The sequence below is a fragment of the Varanus komodoensis genome, unplaced genomic scaffold (genome assembly GCF_004798865.1).
Source record: "Varanus komodoensis strain SLA01 unplaced genomic scaffold, ASM479886v1 scaffold132, whole genome shotgun sequence".
NCBI classification, from domain to species: Eukaryota; Metazoa; Chordata; class Lepidosauria; order Squamata; family Varanidae; genus Varanus; species Varanus komodoensis.
Genome location: NW_025335381.1, coordinates 92,425 through 109,810, shown reverse-complemented (window position 1 = coordinate 109,810; position 17,386 = coordinate 92,425). Strand labels below are relative to the sequence as shown.

At 68.7% G+C, this 17,386-nt stretch overlaps 1 protein-coding gene across 1 annotated transcript; it reads left to right on the top strand.

Moving 5' to 3' along the window:
* Positions 1-6,204: 6,204 nt before the first annotated feature.
* KIRREL1 (kirre like nephrin family adhesion molecule 1) lies at positions 6,205-13,260 on the top strand. Its single transcript, XM_044422628.1, has 12 exons — positions 6,205-6,254; positions 6,719-6,868; positions 8,759-8,864; positions 8,942-9,090; positions 9,370-9,497; positions 9,590-9,716; positions 9,971-10,071; positions 10,228-10,426; positions 10,955-11,062; positions 11,433-11,572; positions 12,328-12,405; positions 12,796-13,260. The coding sequence occupies exons 1-12, from the start codon at positions 6,236-6,238 to the stop codon at positions 13,258-13,260; spliced, it is 1,770 nt and encodes a 589-aa protein (XP_044278563.1). The 5' UTR covers positions 6,205-6,235.
* The last annotated feature ends 4,126 nt before the right edge of the window (positions 13,261-17,386 follow it).

The following is a 17,386-nucleotide window of genomic DNA, read 5'->3' as shown; positions in this document are numbered from 1 at the left end:
AAGCGGGAATGCCGGCGTAGAACAGGACCGGTCCCTGCACCCGGTCCGGAAGCACATACCCCGGGGAAGGCCTGGCTGCGGCAGACACTTTCTGGCTGGTCCAGGAGGACCCCAGAGTGTGGGCCACGCCGCTGTGGTTGTGCTAAATGTGGGGGCACGCCCCGGCCCCCCACGAGTGTGTCTTGTGGTGTTTTGTGCTGATGGCTCGGAAGTTACCCGGAATACCTTGTGGCCGCGACTTCCACCGATACAGCTGCTCTGTGGAAGAGGAACTTTCCTTGTGCCCCTGGGGGGCGCTCGGGAGATCCGAGCCACGGCTGAGAGGTTCCACGGAGCCGCTGTGGCTCCTCCGCTTCCCCCCACCTTGCCAGCCCCTTTCAAAGCCACAGCAGTGGTTGCGCCTCGTGTGCCAGGGAACGCTTTGGGCTTTGATGGGTTTTCAAGGACAGAGTGGGAACATCACTTCCCATCAGCCTGAGCCAGCTTGATTGGAGAAGATGGGAGTTGAAGTCCCGCCTGGGGGGGCACGGCTCCGCACTTGCTCCTGCTGTATGCCGACAAGCAGTCGTGGATTACGGGGAGACACCGAAATGGGGGATGGAAGGAATGCGGCGGCCTGTTAGCGGCACAGAAGGAGCGTGGCCCTTCCGCAAGCGTCGCACTTGGGTGCTCTGTGAAACTCACCGGCCTCTCTCTGCATCCCTGTCTCTTTCAAAACCTTTCCCCCAGAAGTATGTTTCTAGACCTTATGACTGTGGAGAAACATGCCAGAGTGCGATGAAGTCTTGGGGGGTCTGAGCCGGGCATGGGGGCGCAGGGTGCCCTGGGGCCTGGCCTTCCCGTGCCCCCAAATTTCCACCTGTGCCGGTGCCGAAGGAGCCGGCTGACACAAAGCCCTGCTCTGGAGAGGGAGAGGGGAGCCCAGCACACAAGGTGTGAATAATTCATCTTGCAAAGTGCTCAGCGGCGTGCGGGGGCCGAGGTGCGACCAAGGCGGCAACGCTTCCCTTTCCTCGAGACAAGCGCCCCCCCCCCCACAGGCAGGCATGCCCCCCCTGGCTCTGTCGGCTCCCGCCGCCTGTGCCAGAAAGGGGCCCCCTTCCAAAGGAGCGGCGTCCCCGCCCAGGCCTGGCGGCTTCCCCCCACGTCATGGAGGCGCAGGGGGGACCTGGATGGGGCGGGGGAGGCCCCTCCGCACCAGCACAGGCTGAGCCTGTGGAACTCCCTGCCGCCAGATGTGGTGGCGGCCGCCACTGGGGATGGCCTGGAGGGGCTGGGCCTGTCCGAGGGAGGCAGGCTGTCCTGTCCCGGGCTGGGAGGCAGGGGCTCGTGCCAGCAGGATGCTGGACCTCAGGGCCCCTTCGTCAGGCGCTGTTCGGCCGCTTGCCAACGCCCCGTGCCACACTGGGCTCCGCAGGTCTGCCCGCAGCAGCTGTCCTGGCAGCCGGGCCCCGTGGGCTCACGCAGCCGCAGGCGAGGGGCCTGGCCTCCTCTCGTGACCTTCAGATCGGCTGTCCTGGCAGAGGCCGGCTGCGCGCAGCCGAGAGGAGCACAATCTGCTATCATTTGCATTCGTTCGGGACAGCAAAGCAGCTCGGGATCAGGAGGCCTGGAGGATTCTGGGAACGGTGCCCGCTTCCTCACGGCCTCATGGCGACACCAGCTGGGAAGGGAGCCGGAGCCGGTTGAGGCACCACAGGCCGCGGGGGCACCGGGTCCCAGAACCATCTGCCGCCCGCACGTCTGGCCTGTGATCCGTGCACGGGGGTCTCCACAGTGTGCCGTGCGGGGGCTGCGTAGGCACAACGCCGGGTGCTATTCCCGAGGCAGCCTCCGTGCCCTTCGCCGGCCAGGAACCCTCCAGCTCTCTTGGCTTCAGTTCCCATCGTCCCCAGGCAGCACGGCACTGATTGGAAATGCTCGGATCGGTAGCCCCATCCCGAGGGCGCCTGGGAGCTGGCCTTCAGGGCCTGCGGTTTGTTGCCTCGGGGGCCCTGTGGCCGCTGCCTCGCCGCCCGGGACCGCACTGGGCACGCGGCGGATGCGGCATCCCCGACAGCAGGCTGGGGAGCCGAAGAGGCGGGGGCCACAAACGGGGGTCCTGCGGGAGAAAGCGGGGCGCAGAACCCTCCTCTGCCTTCGTTTCCGTGCCCGAGGCATCAGTGGGAAAAGGCGGCGGGGTCTCTGGGGCCCTTGCTCTGCAGGACCGCGGGTGCTTGACCATCAAAAGGGGACGGGGTTGGGCACCCTGGGAGAGCGGGCTGGAGCCCTGCTCTCGACGGACTGGCTGGGCCTGATCCAGCCCTGCAGGCTCCGGCATTTGTGACCTGCGTTTCCCGGGACCCCTCTGTCTGCCTTTCTCCCGGCTTTGCACGGTCCCTTTTTCCTTCTTAGGTGGCTACGCTGCAGGCGTGGGGCCCTCTCTGCTGCTTGGTGCCAGCCACGGAGATGTGGCGCCTTCCTGGGGCTTTGGACCGTGGCTCCCTGCATCATCCCTGACCTTCAGCTGTGCTGGCGAGTGCTGATGGGGGGTGTAGTCCAGCATACCTGGAGGGTGCTGGGTGGACAGCCTCGCCGAAGAAGGCCGTGCGTGGTTGAGGGCTCCCCACCCCGAGGCGCTCGAGGTGCCTCCGGGAAGCCCTTTGAGAGGAAGGCTTGGCTCAGGAGGCCTGCACTGGGGGGGGGGGGGGCTGGACCCGACGGCCCTCCCGCCCCCTCTGAATGGCCGATCCCGCGATGCTGTGGCAATTAACTTTGCATCTGCACCGGAAGGAACAGTTCCGCGCTGCGTCCTCTCCCTAGGAGGTGTCGGGCATTCGTGTTTTAAGATGGAAGGAACTGTACTAGAAAAAGACCGTTTGGTGCGCACCTTGGAAGCCGCTCGCTTCTGCCGCCCGTCGTCTTCCCCCTCGCCCCGGCGCGCTGGTGCGCGCATCTTTTCATCTGACAAATTTTTGTGGGAAGCGGATGCATTATTAAGGCTGGGAGAGGGACGAACAGCAGCAGCAGCGAGCGCCTTTCTCTCCCAGCCTCTCCTGCCTCCTCCTTTCCGCCTGCTCTTTAGCCATGATTACAGTGTGGTTTATCATTTTAATCTGCTTGAAATGTCATCTGAACGTGGAGTAATTAAGGCGAGCCGACCGAGTCTCCCCTGCCTTCCAGAGCAGGCAGCTCACCCAGAGGAGCTGGAGCACCCTGGGCTGTGGCAGAGGGGGGCGGTGCCCCCGGGCTTCCGGCAGCTGCGGGGCGTGGGGAATCGGGGCCAGCCACGCAGGGGCGAGGAGGCCTGCCCTGCCCCGCCCTGCCCCAGGAGGGTCTTCCCCACCGTGTGCCCCCCCCCCAGCACTCTGGGGTGCAGCCCCAAGGTCTCCGGCGCTCCTTGTGGAGCTGAGCAGGGCCTGCCTCCTCTGATCAGCGCTCCCTCAGCCCGGCGTCGCCTTTCCCCGCTGTGATCTCTCTGCTTCACGCTCCGCACCTGGTCTCTTGGCATTGCCACTTTGATCTCCCTGCCCGCCCGCCCCTCTTCCTCGCACACCTTTCCCAATCCTCCGCAGCTCCCCTGGAAAGTCCTTGAAGGGGCTGTCCAAGTGCGAGGGGGACACGTGCCAAGATCAAAGCCAGTGCAAATCTCGGATTCTCGGATTCTCTGCGTGGTTTGAGGAGTCCTCCTGCCACTGGAAAGGAGGCTGGCGCGAGATTGAGCAGGCAGGGAGGGGCTGCTGTGGGTCAGGACCTCCAGGGCCCCCTTGGGGGAGAGGGCATGGAGGGTCACCTGCCTCCGCACCGCCGGGGGGAGCACATCCCCCAAGGGCCAGCCCCCCGCCTCTGCCACAGACAGTGGCACAGCTGCTCCACCAATGCCACCACCACGGCTGCCCGGGACGCCTGGGGCCCCCAGCCCAGCTCCCGGGAAGCCACGGCGCAGGCCGCAGAGCCGGGATCCAGGGGCGCCCCCCCTTTCGGGGTGCTCCTCTCGATGGGCAGGACTGTGTGGGGCTCGCTTGGGGCCGTGCATGCCCGTTTTCCAGGAGGCCGGTGGGTGGGCAGCCCGTGTGCCCCAGGCCTGGCCCCGAGGCTCCCTTTGGCCCGGGACTCGCCTGTCTCCAGCGGGCAGGGCCAGGGGGGAGCAGCAGGGGGAGCCCTGGCCGAAACCCCCCAGTGGCCGCCCGCAGCCTGCTCGGCGGGGCCCCTCTGGCGGAGGCGATGCCCAGGCAGTGACGGGCTGAGCCTCCCGTGGCGCAACGTTGCCTCTTGCAGCGGCGGCTGCGCGCCATCATGGCCGACAGATGGGCCGGAGACTCCCTGAGCCTGGCGGAGTTTCGGCTGGGACGGGGGAGGGCAGAGGAAAGTTCTTCCGCACCCAGGACGCGGGCATGAAAGGGGAGCCTTTGTTCCCGCCCCCCCGCTGCAGCTGCCCCCCTTCCCGCAACAGAAAGCAGGGAGAGGCGGCGGGAGAACGAGCTGCTCTCAGCGGCTTTCCCGAGTTCGCACCGAGATAAGTTATCGCTTGGTCAATAGTTCTCTGTCTGCACAAGGGCTGCCCCTCCAGTGAATCGATTCGGCAGGAGATGGGCATGCGCGGAAGACCTTCGAGCAGACGCAAAGGCACACGCCCGCTTAATGGAGCAAGGCATTTTTAAAGGTTAATTATTATTTTCAATGCAGATCCTTATTAAAGGAGAAACGCTGCAGATGGCGAGTGCCGGGGACCGTTGCGAAGAGCCGTGCCCAGGGGAGTCGGAGGGGAAGCGGGCGCTGCTCCCGGAGCGCCCGGCCTGCGATGGCTGTGTGCCCGAGACTGAGCGTGTGTCCCCCCCGCCCCCCTCCAGAGACTCTGGCCCTGTGCAGGTGTTTGCCGATTTGGTGGGCTTCTTCATGGGCACCGATCCAGCTTTCTGTCATTGGACACGGCCCTCCCCGTGTGGTCCGAGCCGCCGATCGCTGCCCTTCTGGCCGCCACTTCCTGTCCTGTGGAGCCAGCTGTGCAAGGACCCCCCCCCCCCCCGTGTCTGGTGCTGGGCATTCTGGCCCCCATCAGCCCCAGGCAGCACCAGGGATGCCAGGAGTCTGGAGGGGCAGGGATGGGGATGGGGTCCCTGCGCAGCCCCCAGCCCGGGTGGCGGGGCGAGGGGATGCTTGGCAAGGGCTTGTGGGGCACCCTTGGAGAGGCGCCCGGCCTGTGCGGAGGCCGGGAGCAGAGTCTGCCGGGGGGGGGGGGGCTGACCTATGGATTTGCAAGGGACGAGTGCGTCCTGCCTACACACCTGCAGATGGCTGCGGGGGCAGCGTCCTGGATGCAGGCAAGCGTGAGAACACGGGGCAGTCCGGCAGCCTGGGGCCCTCCTGGGGTTGCGCAGCCGCAGCCGGGCTGGCCTAGGGGGCACCGGCTGGGGAAGGCCCCTCGCCCCGCTGGTGGCGCAGCGGAAAGGGGTGCCCACCAAGGCAGCCCTGCTTCCCGGGCTCTTCCCCACCCAGCACTGAGCCCAGAGCTGGAGGCGGCAGCTGGCGCTGGGCTGCCGAGCGAGCGAGCGAGCGAGCGATCGATCTCCCCATCGCTCTGGGCTGGTGGGCCGTGGGGCGCCGCGTGACGGCTGCTGGGCGGCATCGATCGAGCGGGGGCGCGGGAGGGCCCCTTGGGACCCCGGCCAGGGCACAGCCTGGAGGGGACTTGCTGCTGCTGGGCGCCGTCGAGTGGGGAGGGGCTGGTGGGGGCCAGTTGCAGCCACCCTGGACGGTGGAACGGCCGCCTCTAAGCAGGTCTCTCCCCGGGAGAGAGCGGCTAAGGAGTAGCGCGCCTGCCGACGGGGTGCGCGTTTGTGTGTGCGCTTTGTGCTCTGCAGTGGTGTGCACGTGGAAGGGTCCAGGCAGTCGCTCAGCGCTGGGAGGGGGCACGCGTGTGTCCCGGGGAGGAGTGAAGGCCTGTGGTTGCGCGTGGCATCCAGTTGTGGCATCGTCCGGCTGGCTGCCCCTCGGAAGCCCCCAAGGCTGGGCGCCGTCGTGTGCGGGCCTTCTGCGGAGCAGGCCAGTCTCCGGGTGCCTGGGCAGGACGGGATGCGGCCTCTGTCCCCCCACAACTTCCCACTTCCCATTCCTTTCCTGCCCAGTTCTGCACACCCGGTTCCTGGAGGAGCCCGAGGACCAGACGGTGGTGGCCGGCCAGCGGATCGTGCTCTCCTGCGTGGTGCTGAACTACTCCGGGATCGTGCAGTGGACGAAGGATGGCCTGGCCCTGGGGATGGGGCAGGGCCTGAAAGGTGGCCCCAGCCCTCCCCTCCCCTCCCCTCCCCTTGCCTGCCTTCTCGCCCCCTGGCTGGCCTCCCTTGCCCTGGGAGGGCCCCTCTGCTCTGGAGGCGGAGGCGGGTGGGTGCAGGGCTGCCCTGCTGCTGGTCCGGGAAGCTGCCGAGCCCCAATTTAAGGGCAGGTTTCTGGCACCCCGACCGCCTGCCTTGACCAAGCCCTGGCCGCCTGCGCGGTGCCCACTAGGTGTGTGGAGAGCGCCACCTGCTGGCGGAAAAGGGGAGGCCAGCCTGCCTCTCGCCACTGCGTCCGCACACGTTAGGGCTCGGCTGAGCTCTGTGCATGCCTGGGGACTCTCGCATCCCTGCCACCCCGGTGCAGGATCTAGAGCGGAGGCCTAGCACGCGGCCGGCCATCTGCGCCCGGGTCTCCGAGGGAGGCGTCTGTCCTCGCCCCGTCTCACCCGCCTCTCTTTCCTCAGCCTGGCCCCGCTACAGGATCATCGGGGCCGCCGACTCGGGGCAGTACAACCTGGAGATCAGTGAGGCCGAGCTTTCCGACGATGCCTCGTACGAATGCCAAGCCACGGAGGCTGCTCTGCGCTCGCGGCACGCCAGGCTGACCGTGCTGAGTGAGTGCCCTTGCCCTTGCCCTTGCCCGCCCCGGCTCGGCTTCCCCGCTGCTCCACCGCATCCCCTGGCGTGGGGTGGCGCGAGGGAGCAGCAGGGGCGGCCAGGACCCCTCCCCGGATAAGCAGGAACAGTGGCGCAGGTGATCTGGGACAAGGCCCGCTCCTTCCTCCGTGACACCACGCTCGCCTGCTGTCCATCCTGCATTTTGGGGACCCTCATCCACAGGGGGAGACCCTGGGCACGCCTGCCCCCCTCCCACCCAGCAGCCACGTGCAGATGCGGTTAATGACGGGGCTCCCGGACTCTTGCCCGCTGCACCCCTTCCCTCCCTCATGTCGTCCCGACGATCTGCCAGGCAGGCCCCAGCCTTGTCCTGCCGGCTCCCTTCTCCTCCTTTGCAGTGTTAGTGTTCATATTAATAATAAATTAAAGGCTAATGAATCAGTAATGGCCCCCACCTCCACGCCTGAGAAGGATGAATCCCCCCAAAAGCCTTCCACCCGTCTCTTCATCTTCCCGGGTGGCAACTGGCTGTCAACCGCGGGCTCAGATTCCTTTTTCTTTAAAGTGGGGAAGGCAAACCTGGAGCCCCCCCCCCCCAATTTCCTTGTCATCTTAATCAGAGCTTCCTCTAATCAGAGCTACTGAACTGCCATCAATATTTCAGGTGTGCAGCCTCCCTTTTCTTGCCTTCTTCATCTGAATTCTCCGCCTTCCTATGAAAACATGCGAGGCTCGCAGGGCGAGGGCCGCTCCCCACCCCCCCGAGAGCAGCGTCTCCTAAAACTTCAAGCCCCGCCGACTCCCCCTCAAGCTCCACGGGGCCCTGCAGGTCTCCTCGTCTGCAGGGAGAGGGACAGGAGACGCGCGGTTTCCCGGGGAGGCGCAGCAGAGGGCGCATCCTGGCGCGCCAGCTGTCCCATCGGCCGGGCCGGGCCCCTCATGCCCCTGCGCCTTCGGGCCCTTTCTCCCGAGCGAGGCCCCCACAGCTCTTTGACCGCTCGTGGCCATCGGGCGGCACGGCGAGGCCCCGTCCACACAGGGCCGTGTTTGCACAGCACGGTGCCGCGTGCCCGCACTCCGAGGCTCGCCCCTTTCCCTTCCCCCTGCGCGGGGTCTCTGCCCCAGGTGTGTTCCAGGCATCTCACCGACTCGCCCTCTGTCCAGTTCCCCCCGAGGACCCCACGATTGATGGCGCGCCTGAGATCCTGCTGCGGGCTGGCACCCCGCGCAACCTCACGTGCCGGGCCCGGAACGCCAAGCCGGCGGCCACCATCGTCTGGTTCCGCGATGGGCTCCCGCAGTCGGACGCCGCCACCAGCACGGTACGAATCGCGGCCCCGGGGGGCGGGGGGCGGTCGCACGGGCGTGCCCCACGCGGGCACCGCTTCCGTCCCGCTGGAGCCGCGGTGCCGGCCCCTCCTCACGCCCTCCGCCCCCCAGGAAGTGCTGCCGGATGGGAAGCGGGAGACCACCGTGAGCCAGCTGCTGATCAACCCCACCGACCAGGACATCGGCCGCGTGTACACGTGCCGCTGCGCCAACGACGCCATCCCGGCGGGCAAGGAGGCCTCCGTCACGCTCGACGTACACCGTAGGGCCTCCCCGCTTTGCTCTTGGCCGGGGACCCAGGGGCTCCTGGGTGGGGGCCCGGGTGGACTGGGGCCCCGTGGTGGCCCCCGATCCCTCAGAGGGCGAGGAAGGGGAGGAGTGGCGTGGGACCTGTGTGTGCACGCGCGTCCTGCCCCCCCCCGGAGGGGGAGCAATGCGATGCTCCCCAGGTGCTCTAGGCTGCAGCTCCCAGGGTGCCCACCGCAGGGCGTCGGGGCTGGGATGGGTGGGACTGCAGTCCACGAAGGGCGTTGACCCCCCCCCCCTTTGCATGGCAGACCCTCCCACGGTGACGCTCTCCATCCAGCCGCAGACGGTGCAGGAAGGGGAGCGGGTGACCTTCACCTGTGTTGCCACTGCCAACCCCGAGATCAAAGGCTACAGGTGAGTCGTGGGCCGAGGGAGGGGACGCCCCGGGCCACGGCGGCTCGTTGATGCCCCCTCCTTCCTCGCCACCCCAGGTGGGCAAAGGGCGGCGTGGTCATCGAGGATGCCAGGGAGAGCAAGTACGAGACGCAGGTGGACTACACCTTCTTCACGGAGCCCGTCTCGTGCGAGGTGCACAACGACGTGGGAAGCACCAACGTCAGCACCCTGGTGGACGTGCACTGTGAGTGGGCACCCTCCTCGTGCCACCGCATGCCTGGCGCCTCCGCCCTCGTCCGCCCGCCGGCATACCCCGCGGTCGGGAGGGCCGGGCGTCACTGCCCGACGCACCTGGGGCGCCGCGGGCGGGAAGGAGCCCCGCGGGGCGCCCTGGCAGGCGTGGCGAAGGGCCGGCGCTCCGCCCTGGGTCCCCCGCGTCCGGCGCCGGGGCAGCAGCCCGATCCCCCGTGGGCCCCGTCGCCCCCCTGACGAGCCGCCTCTCTTTGCTCCCGCCCTCCGGCAGTCGCGCCGCGCATCGTGGTGGACCCGAAGCCCACAACCACCGACATCGGCTCGGACGTGACGCTGACCTGCGTGTGGGCCGGGAACCCCCCGCTCACGCTCACCTGGACCAAGAAGGAATCCAACATGGTCAGTGCGCTGGCTGGGGGGGGCGGCCCCGCACAGCTCCCGGCCCCCCCCGGGCCCCCCTCACGCCCGCCGTGTCTGCCGCCCGTGTCCAGGTGCTCAGCAACAGCAACCAGCTGTACCTCAAGTCCGTCACGCAGGCGGATGCCGGGCAGTACGTCTGCAAGGCCATCGTGCCGCGGATCGGGGTGGGCGAGCGCGAGGTCACCCTCTTCGTCAACGGTGAGCGACGCGGCACCCGGCTGCTCCGGGCCCCCCCAGGCGGCTCCCCGGCTCCTGCAGGGCCCCCCCGGGAAAGGGCCGGAGGAGAGGCCTGGGCCCTTCCCGAGGCCTTGACCCCGTGGCTCTGGTGCCCTCCCGGAGCCGCACGCCCCGTGCCCAGGGGCGATCAGGCCTCCCCGCCTTCGTGCCGGGGGTCGCCTGGGGAGGGGGCCGAGGCGGGCGCTGGCCTCCCCTCAGACGCTGCCTCTCCCCAGGTCCCCCCATCATCTCCAGCGACTCTGTCCAGTACGCGGTGCGCGGCAACCGGGGGAAGGTGGAGTGCTTCATTGGGAGCACCCCGCTCCCGGACAAGATTGTGAGTCTGCCCGGGGGGGGGGCGGAGGCACAGACGGGGCCCCCTTTGTGGGGCCCGGGCTGGAGGGATGTGGGTGGCAGGACCACTCCGGGCAGCCCATGGCTGCGTCGCTGACTGGTTCCTCTCATCCGCCCCCCCACCCCCCGCTGCTGGAAGGCTTGGGGCTGGAAGGAGAATTTCTTGGAGATGGGGACCCTGGAACGGTACACGGTGGAGCGCAGCAACACCGGGAACGGCGTGCTCTCCACCCTGAGCATCAGCAACGTGATGGAGGTCGATTTCCAGACGCGGTACAACTGCACAGCCTGGAACAGCTTTGGGCCCCGGACGGCCATCATCCAGCTGGAAGAGAAAGGTGCGGGCGGCTGCAGCCGGAAAAGGACAGCTCTGTCCTGTCCGGCTCTTAAACGGAAGCTCGGCCAGGGCCCGCGGCCTGTGGGACGCTCTCCCCAGAGGGGAAGGGGCCTTCCTCGCTGGCTCCTGGCGTGCGGCGCCTCACGCCTCGCTGGGAAATGGCCCCGGCTCGTCCTTCCTCAGCTTTTGGAGCAGCCGCCTCTTCCCTTCTGCTGGATTTGGGCAGCGCAGATGGAGGGGCTGGTGGGGGCAGGAAAGACGCCCGAACTGCCCCGTGCTGGTGAGCCGGGTGGCTTGGGCGTGACCTTCCCATAATCCTCCTCCTGGGCATGAGCCCTGGCCCCCCCCGGGCACACTCCGAAGCCAGCTGTCCTGCCCAAGGGCTGTTCCCCCACACCCCGAGTCACCGGCTCCCCGCCTTTGAGACTGCAGAAGGGGGTGCAAGGCCGGAAGCGGGGCCGTGGCCCACGGCTGAGGTGGGAGGCCCGCTGAGATGACGGCTGCCCGTTTCCCTCCCGCCCCGCTGCAGAGGTCCTGCCCGTGGGCATCATCGCCGGCACGACGATCGGGGCGGGCATCCTGCTCACCGTCTGCTTCGTGGCGCTGGCCTGCTTCCTGTACCGGCGGCGCAAAGGCAGTGAGTGTCGCGGCCGGGGGGCTGCGGGGAGGGCACAGGGGCTGGCGGGAAGGGGGCGAGGGGGTCGCGCTGGTGGGAACGATGGAAATCGTAGTCCGGCGCGTGGCGGGGCTTCGGCTGGGGAAAGGTGCGAAGCAGCAGTGAGGATGGCAGGTCAGGCAAGCCGGGCAGGCTGGGGGGGGCTGAGCGGCTGGGCCCCCGTGTGCCCAGACGTGGCTCAGGCCGCCCTGCTGGAAGGCGGGCTGCAGTCACTGAGACACAAGGCCAGCGCTCGGCGGGCTCGCGAGCACAGCGTGGAGGCAGCGGAGGGCGGCGCTCGGGGCCCGGCCCAGCGCCCCGGACGAAGCGGCAGTGGCCTCTGCCCCCGCAGGCCGCAAGGACGTCACGCTGCGCAAGCTGGACATCAAGGTGGAGACGGTGAACCGGGAGCCCCTCACGCTGCACGCGGACCGGGAGGAGGACACCGCCAGCGTCTCCACGGCGACGCGCGTCATGAAGGCCATCTACTCGGTGAGCAGTGAGGCCGCGGGGGGGAGCGTGGCCGGCCGTCGTCGCCGCCGCCTCTGGCTCCGGGCCGTGTGCCCGCCTGGGGGCTCCCTCGCCTGCGACCAGGCACTGGGGGGGGGGCGCGCTCCGTTCGGCCGCTCCCAGGGCTGAGGGACCCCCGAGGGCTTTGCCCCGCGGCCTGCTGGGCTGCCCGGCATCGCCGAGCGTCCTGCGTCCTTCCGCCGTCCTCTCCTGGCTGGGAGGCCACCCCTTCCGCTGCCCCGTCCGCTTCTTCGCCATCCCACGGCGCTGGAGCTTCCTGGCGCTTGGGCAGCCCCCACCCAGTCCCTCCGGTTGCTGAGGCGTTTGGCCTTCCGCCCCACAGGCCACTGGCCCTGGGCCCCCAAGCATGCCTGGGACGGCCATGGCCCTCGGGCTGGAAGGGGCTGAGCACCCCTGGCCTGCCGGGACCACCTTGGCTGAGCCACGGGCGCGCCGGAGGTGCTGGCAGGCCTCCTCGGCCGCACAGCTGGACCGGGTTCTGCCCGCCACGCCTGGGCAGCCGTGCAAATCAGCCATGAGCCTCGAGGGGGAAGTGGGCTCCGGGAATGGCAGGGGCTCGGGGGGCTCGGGGCAGGAGCATGGCGTGGCCAGGAGGCGCCTGCCCCCCTCCCCGCCCGCTGGCAGATGTCCGTGGAGGGGCATGGCGCCCCCACCTGGGAGCACCCTGCTTGGCGGTGGGCCCTGCGGCAAGCCCTGAGCCTGGCCTTTGCCCCCAGTCCTTCAAGGACGATGTGGACCTGAAGCAGGACCTGCGCTGCGACACTCTGGACACGCGGGAGGAGTACGAGCTGAAGGTGAGCTGAGCCGAGCCCAGCCGAGCCCAGCCGGGCCAGCACGCGGCCGTGCGGGCGGGAGAGTCGTGCGGGCGGGCCGAGCTCAGGGGCCACGTGCGTGCCAAGGGACCTCGCCGGCCGGCCCTCCGCGGGCCTCCGCTCTCCCCCGCCCGCGCGGCTCGGGCCTCCGCCAGGCCGTGCAGCCTTCTGGAGGGACCGTCCCGCCTGTGGTGCGGCTCGGGAGGGGGGGCCGGCCGGCAGGCAGCCACGGGGGCGGCCTGCCCCGTCTTGGGCTGGGAGGGCCGGGCCCCCTCCGGCCCCCCGCTCGTGCGTGCGTGCCTGGTGGGGAGGAAAGAACGGCAGGAGCCCCGTGGGGGCTGGCCATGCGTGACCCCGGCCCTTCCCTCGCAGGACCCCACGAACGGCTACTACAATGTCCGCGCCCACGAGGACCGGCCCTCCTCCCGCACGGTCCTCTACGCCGACTACCGCAACCCCGGGGCGGCCCGCTATGACGCCCGGCCCTCCTCCCGGCTCTCGCACGCCAGCGGCTACGCACAGCTCAGCGGCTACGGCCGGGGCGCGGCCCCCGAGTACAGCGGCGAGCCCGTCCCCGGACCGGCCCCGGGCGCCGCCACGGCCGAGACAGCCAGCCAGCTCTCCTACGAGAACTACGGCGGGCACCCGCCCTTCCCGGCCAGCGCCGGCTACGCCACCTACCACCTGGGCTACAGCCAGCCCCCGCCCCCCGCCCTGGACCGGGCCGCCTACGACGGCTACGACCCGCTGGGCACGTTCGCCTCGGCCACCCGCTTCTCCTACACCTCCTCGGACTACGGGCAGCGGCTCCAGCAGCGGATGCAGACGCACGTCTGAGCGGCCCCCCCGGTGCGGACAGCGCGGGGGCCTCCTGGCTGCCCCCTGATATTCAGGGGCTTTGCCCCCACCCCCTGGCCCCCGGACTGGAGGGGCCGGCGGGCGTGTGCCATGGGCAGGGCCGTGGCTCTCGCGCGGGCTCCCCGGCCTGGAGGTGGGCCGGGGCCGCCCACCAGCCCCCTGGGCGGCCCCCTGCGCACCCCGGTGGTGCAGCGGGGTGTGAGGCGGGCACGGATGGTTCCCCCTGCGCCCCGAGGTGCCTCCCAGCCCCCCCAGTGGGGCTCCCGCCCCCTCAGTGTGGCCGTTGAGCGCTGTGAAGAGCGCGGCCCTGGGCAGAGCAGTCCTGCCCGGCGGTGCCCTTCCCCACATCCGGGGCCCGCGATTCCTGCTGGAGGGACGGAGTACCCAGGCCGCCTCATCTGACGTGCTTCCAAGAGCTTCATGGGGACGAGAAGCCGGCCTGTTTTTCCCGCCAAGCCAGCGGAAGAGCCAGAGGTGGGAGGGGTCTGCAGAATGGGCCAGGGTTGGGGTAGATAGCCGGGGGAGGCAGGGGTCCCGGCTGGCCTCCACGGCTGGCCTGGATGCCCTTCGGTTCCTAGTCACAGGGACTAGAAACTTCCTCTGAAAAGGAAGCAAAAGCAGGGGCCCTTGCAGGGCTGACGGGTCTGTGCTGCTGGTAACCCAACGCAGAGTCTGCCGCAGCCACCCCCCCCGCGGCACCCCCCCCCCGCAGCCACGCCGTCTCCTCTCCCAGCTCGGGGGCCGAGGCGGCGCTCCTCAGGTGGCTTGACGCACGATCGTTCGGGGTACCGGTGAACCCCGTGGCCCCCCGTCGCGTTCAGTGGGAGGCGCGATGCCGGGAATGTTTGCGCTAGAATCCAGAGAGGATCCGTTCCCCCCTCCCCTTCCGCCCCTCCACCCCTTTCCGGAGGGCCTGAAAGGAGCAGGGGCATTTGGGGGGCTTGGCGTTCTGCCCGCCGCGCCTTGGGAGGGTCCCCAGCATGGGGGGGGGCAAGTGACAGGGCCTCCCCCCACCGTGGTCTTCCTTCCGCTCGACCGCCCGTCTTTTGCCCTCGGGATGCAGCGGGCCGGGGAAGCGCCTCGCCCTCTGGGCGTGTGGCCGGGTCTCCTCCTCCACCCACGGGCTGCTCGCAGGCCGCCCCTTCGGCTGCTCCCGTGCCTTAAAACTCCTGCTTGGCACACAGCGCGTCGCGTGGCGTCACCACCGGTGGCCCGACGAAAGGCAGCGGGGCCCCCCTCCGCCCCGGGGCCATGTGGGGGGCGATGGCTGGGCTTCCGGGGGCTCCCATCCCTTCCATGCCCCTCCCCGATGTGGCCTGCGCCCCCCCCACCCCGGCACAGTTCCTTTCTCAGGGGAACGGCGGGCTGAGCGGGATGCTGGCTCAAGAGCCCACTCGGTGCCCCTTCCGGGCCGTCCTCCTCCCCAGGAGCAGGGACGTGGGGGCCCAGCGGTGGGCCGCTCGCCCCCAGCGGACCCCCTCAGTGCAGCGCTGGGAGGGACTCGGCGTCCCCGCCACTGCCTTCAAGGGTACGTCCTCTTCTGCGCGGGTCGTGTTTCTGGTACGATCGCCCAGCTGTGGCACGCGGGGAGGCTGGGGCAGGGCCCTCTGCACGCGTGCCGGAGCCCTTGGGCTCCGAGGGGTGCGTGGGGCGCAGGGGGTGCTCCCGGGGCCTCGCCCCCTCCCCTGTGCCACGAGGCCAGCTGAGGACTCCGCAGGGAGCACATGGGTCCCGGGGTGCCGTGCGGCGTTTCGGGGCGTTCCTCCAAGGGGAGCCCTCGGGAAGGGGCAGGGCAAGGAGCTTTCCCAGCTGCAGGTCCGCCCTGGCCAGAAGAGCTTTCGTGCCCGAGTACCCGCCCCGCCATGCCCCCCGAAGACGAGCACAGCAGGGGACGGGGAGCAGCCGGGGCCGCCTCGAGCCCCGGTTTCCGGGCCGGGGTTCATCCCACGCCCTCCGGTGTGTGTTTCCGGGCCCCTTGGCAGGCCTGCCGCTCTCCGCCGGCACGTGGGCGACTCCAGCGCGTGGCGGCCGTGCCCGAGGTGCCGGGGCTTGAGCAATACGTATTCCACGCCCTTCCATCGCACGGACGCGCCCGGAGGCGAGTCCACCACGCTGGCCGTCCCAGGGGCCCTCCGGGCTCTCAGCCAGGGGCTTCTCCTGTGCTTTTAATCCCCCCTCGCCCCTGGAGACCATGGCATCTGGTGCCCTCACGCCCCACCTTCCTTTTTTAAGTTGGGTTTTTCTCTCTCATTCTTTTAAAAAATATTATGTACTATATTTTTAGTCTTAAACACGATATATTATATATATTTAATTTTTTATATATATAAAGCTACATGTAAAAAAGAGCCCCTTGCCTTTATTTTTGTGCGGACGATGGCGTGGAGAGGTTAGCGAGGGGGCAGCTGGCGGGCATGGCTTCCTGTGGGGATGATGGGACGTCCAGTTCCGGCCGCCAGACCCAGCCAGCGCTGCCTGTGGGGAACCAGCCCGGCCCGGCCCGGGTTGGCCAGGCTCCAGCACCCCCCGGATGCGTCTCGCTTGGGACCCGCTGGCTGCCGAGTCCTGGCAGGGGCCGGTGGGGCCTTGAGGCTGCTCCTGGCGGGCGCAGTGGGTGAAGCGCCTCTCCGCCCCGGCTGCGAGCGGGACTCAGTCCAGGTTCCTCCGAAAAGGAGCTCCCCTTGCGGGGCCTTTCCGCCTGCCTTGACTCCCGGGCAGCCCCGGGTCAGGCAGAGGCGGCTGATCTGAGGGGCCTGTGCTTCCTGAAGTCCCCCGCCAGGGAGAGGCCCGTCCATCGCTGGCCAAGCCCCTTTCCTGGAGGGCCCCAGCCTGCCTCGAGGCGGCCTGTGCACCTGCCCTTGCTCCGTGTCTCTGCGCCAAATGAGCAAACACACATCCGGGAAGTGAAGCATAAGTGAAGGCTGTCGTGTCTGCAGCACTTGGGACCCTGAGGTAGACGACCTCTGAATATGGAGGCTCTGCTCAGCCACCCTGGCGAATTGTGGCTCATGTTGCTTCCCCGAATCCAAAGAGCTCTGGATCGGGGCGGTGAGTTTGCACAGGAGGCCTGCTGGTGGCGGTCAGCATCCAGACAGCCGTGCCTGGAATCCCGCGAGATTTGCCAGCGGGATCCGGCTCAGCGGGATCCGGCTCTCCAAATGACTCATCGGTACAGGGTTTTGTCTGTCACACAGTGGGCATTGCAGGGATATGGGAGGAGAGAAGGGCCCGAAAGGGCGGGGGGCTGTATTGGAAAACTTTGCTCACAGCCTCATGTGCCTCTGGGGGAAAAAGAGACAGCAAAGCGCAGCTCTGGGAGCATTTCTAGAGCGCCAAGTGTCCCCCAAAACTCGAGCGCACCTTTGTGGTGTGCAAGGCAGATTTGCACGGATTCCAGCCTGTGTGATCCCGCAGCTGTCCCGAGTGACAGGCCAGGGGGTCCCAGCCGGGCCCCCTCGCACATGTGGGCTGTTGGCTCCCAGCATCCCCTGGTCAGCTTGGATGTTGCAGTCCAACACCTCTGGAGAGTCTGGAAGCCCTGGTGGCCCTTCCGGCCAGTCCATGTTGGCCATATGAGATTTCAAAGCATGGGGACTAGAAACTTGCTTTTTTTAATTAAGGGAGGGGCCACAGACTCAGGAGTAGAGTCCCTACTCTGCAGCCTAACGGTCCCACTGAATCCAGAACCCCGCAGGTTCTGCTGGGGGGGGTGACCCTCAGGCCCCTGGCGGGCACTTCAAGGGCTCTGCATGGAGTTGTGCTGCCCTTCACATTGGACGGCCGGCGCTCCACGTTTGGGGCGGCATGTGGGACTCGGGTGTTCCCCACTTGTGGGTATTTCCAGGGCCAAGGTCTTTCTGCCCCACTGGTGCAGAAATAGCCACACGCTGCACGGAGAGCCCGCAGAAGCAGGGCGTGGGATCAGCCCCTTGGCATGCGGCGGGCAGAGCCGGGCCAGCCCCCCGGCCAGATCCGCGGAGACGAGGCAAGGCCCCTGGGGGCGAGGGGTGCCTGGATCCCCTTCTCCTGAGGCGCGGCCTGCGCACCCCCGGCCAGCGGGGGCACTTTCCGCAGGCAGGGATTGGGGCTCCCGGGAACAGCGGGC

Excerpts from the sequence above, each read along its gene's own strand:
- KIRREL1 (XM_044422628.1), top strand. Across the intron at positions 9,091-9,369 it reads CACCCTGGTGGACGTGCACT|TCGCGCCGCGCATCGTGGTG; the intron begins GTGAGTGGGCAC and ends GCCCTCCGGCAG. Across the intron at positions 9,717-9,970 it reads GGTCACCCTCTTCGTCAACG|GTCCCCCCATCATCTCCAGC; the intron begins GTGAGCGACGCG and ends GCCTCTCCCCAG.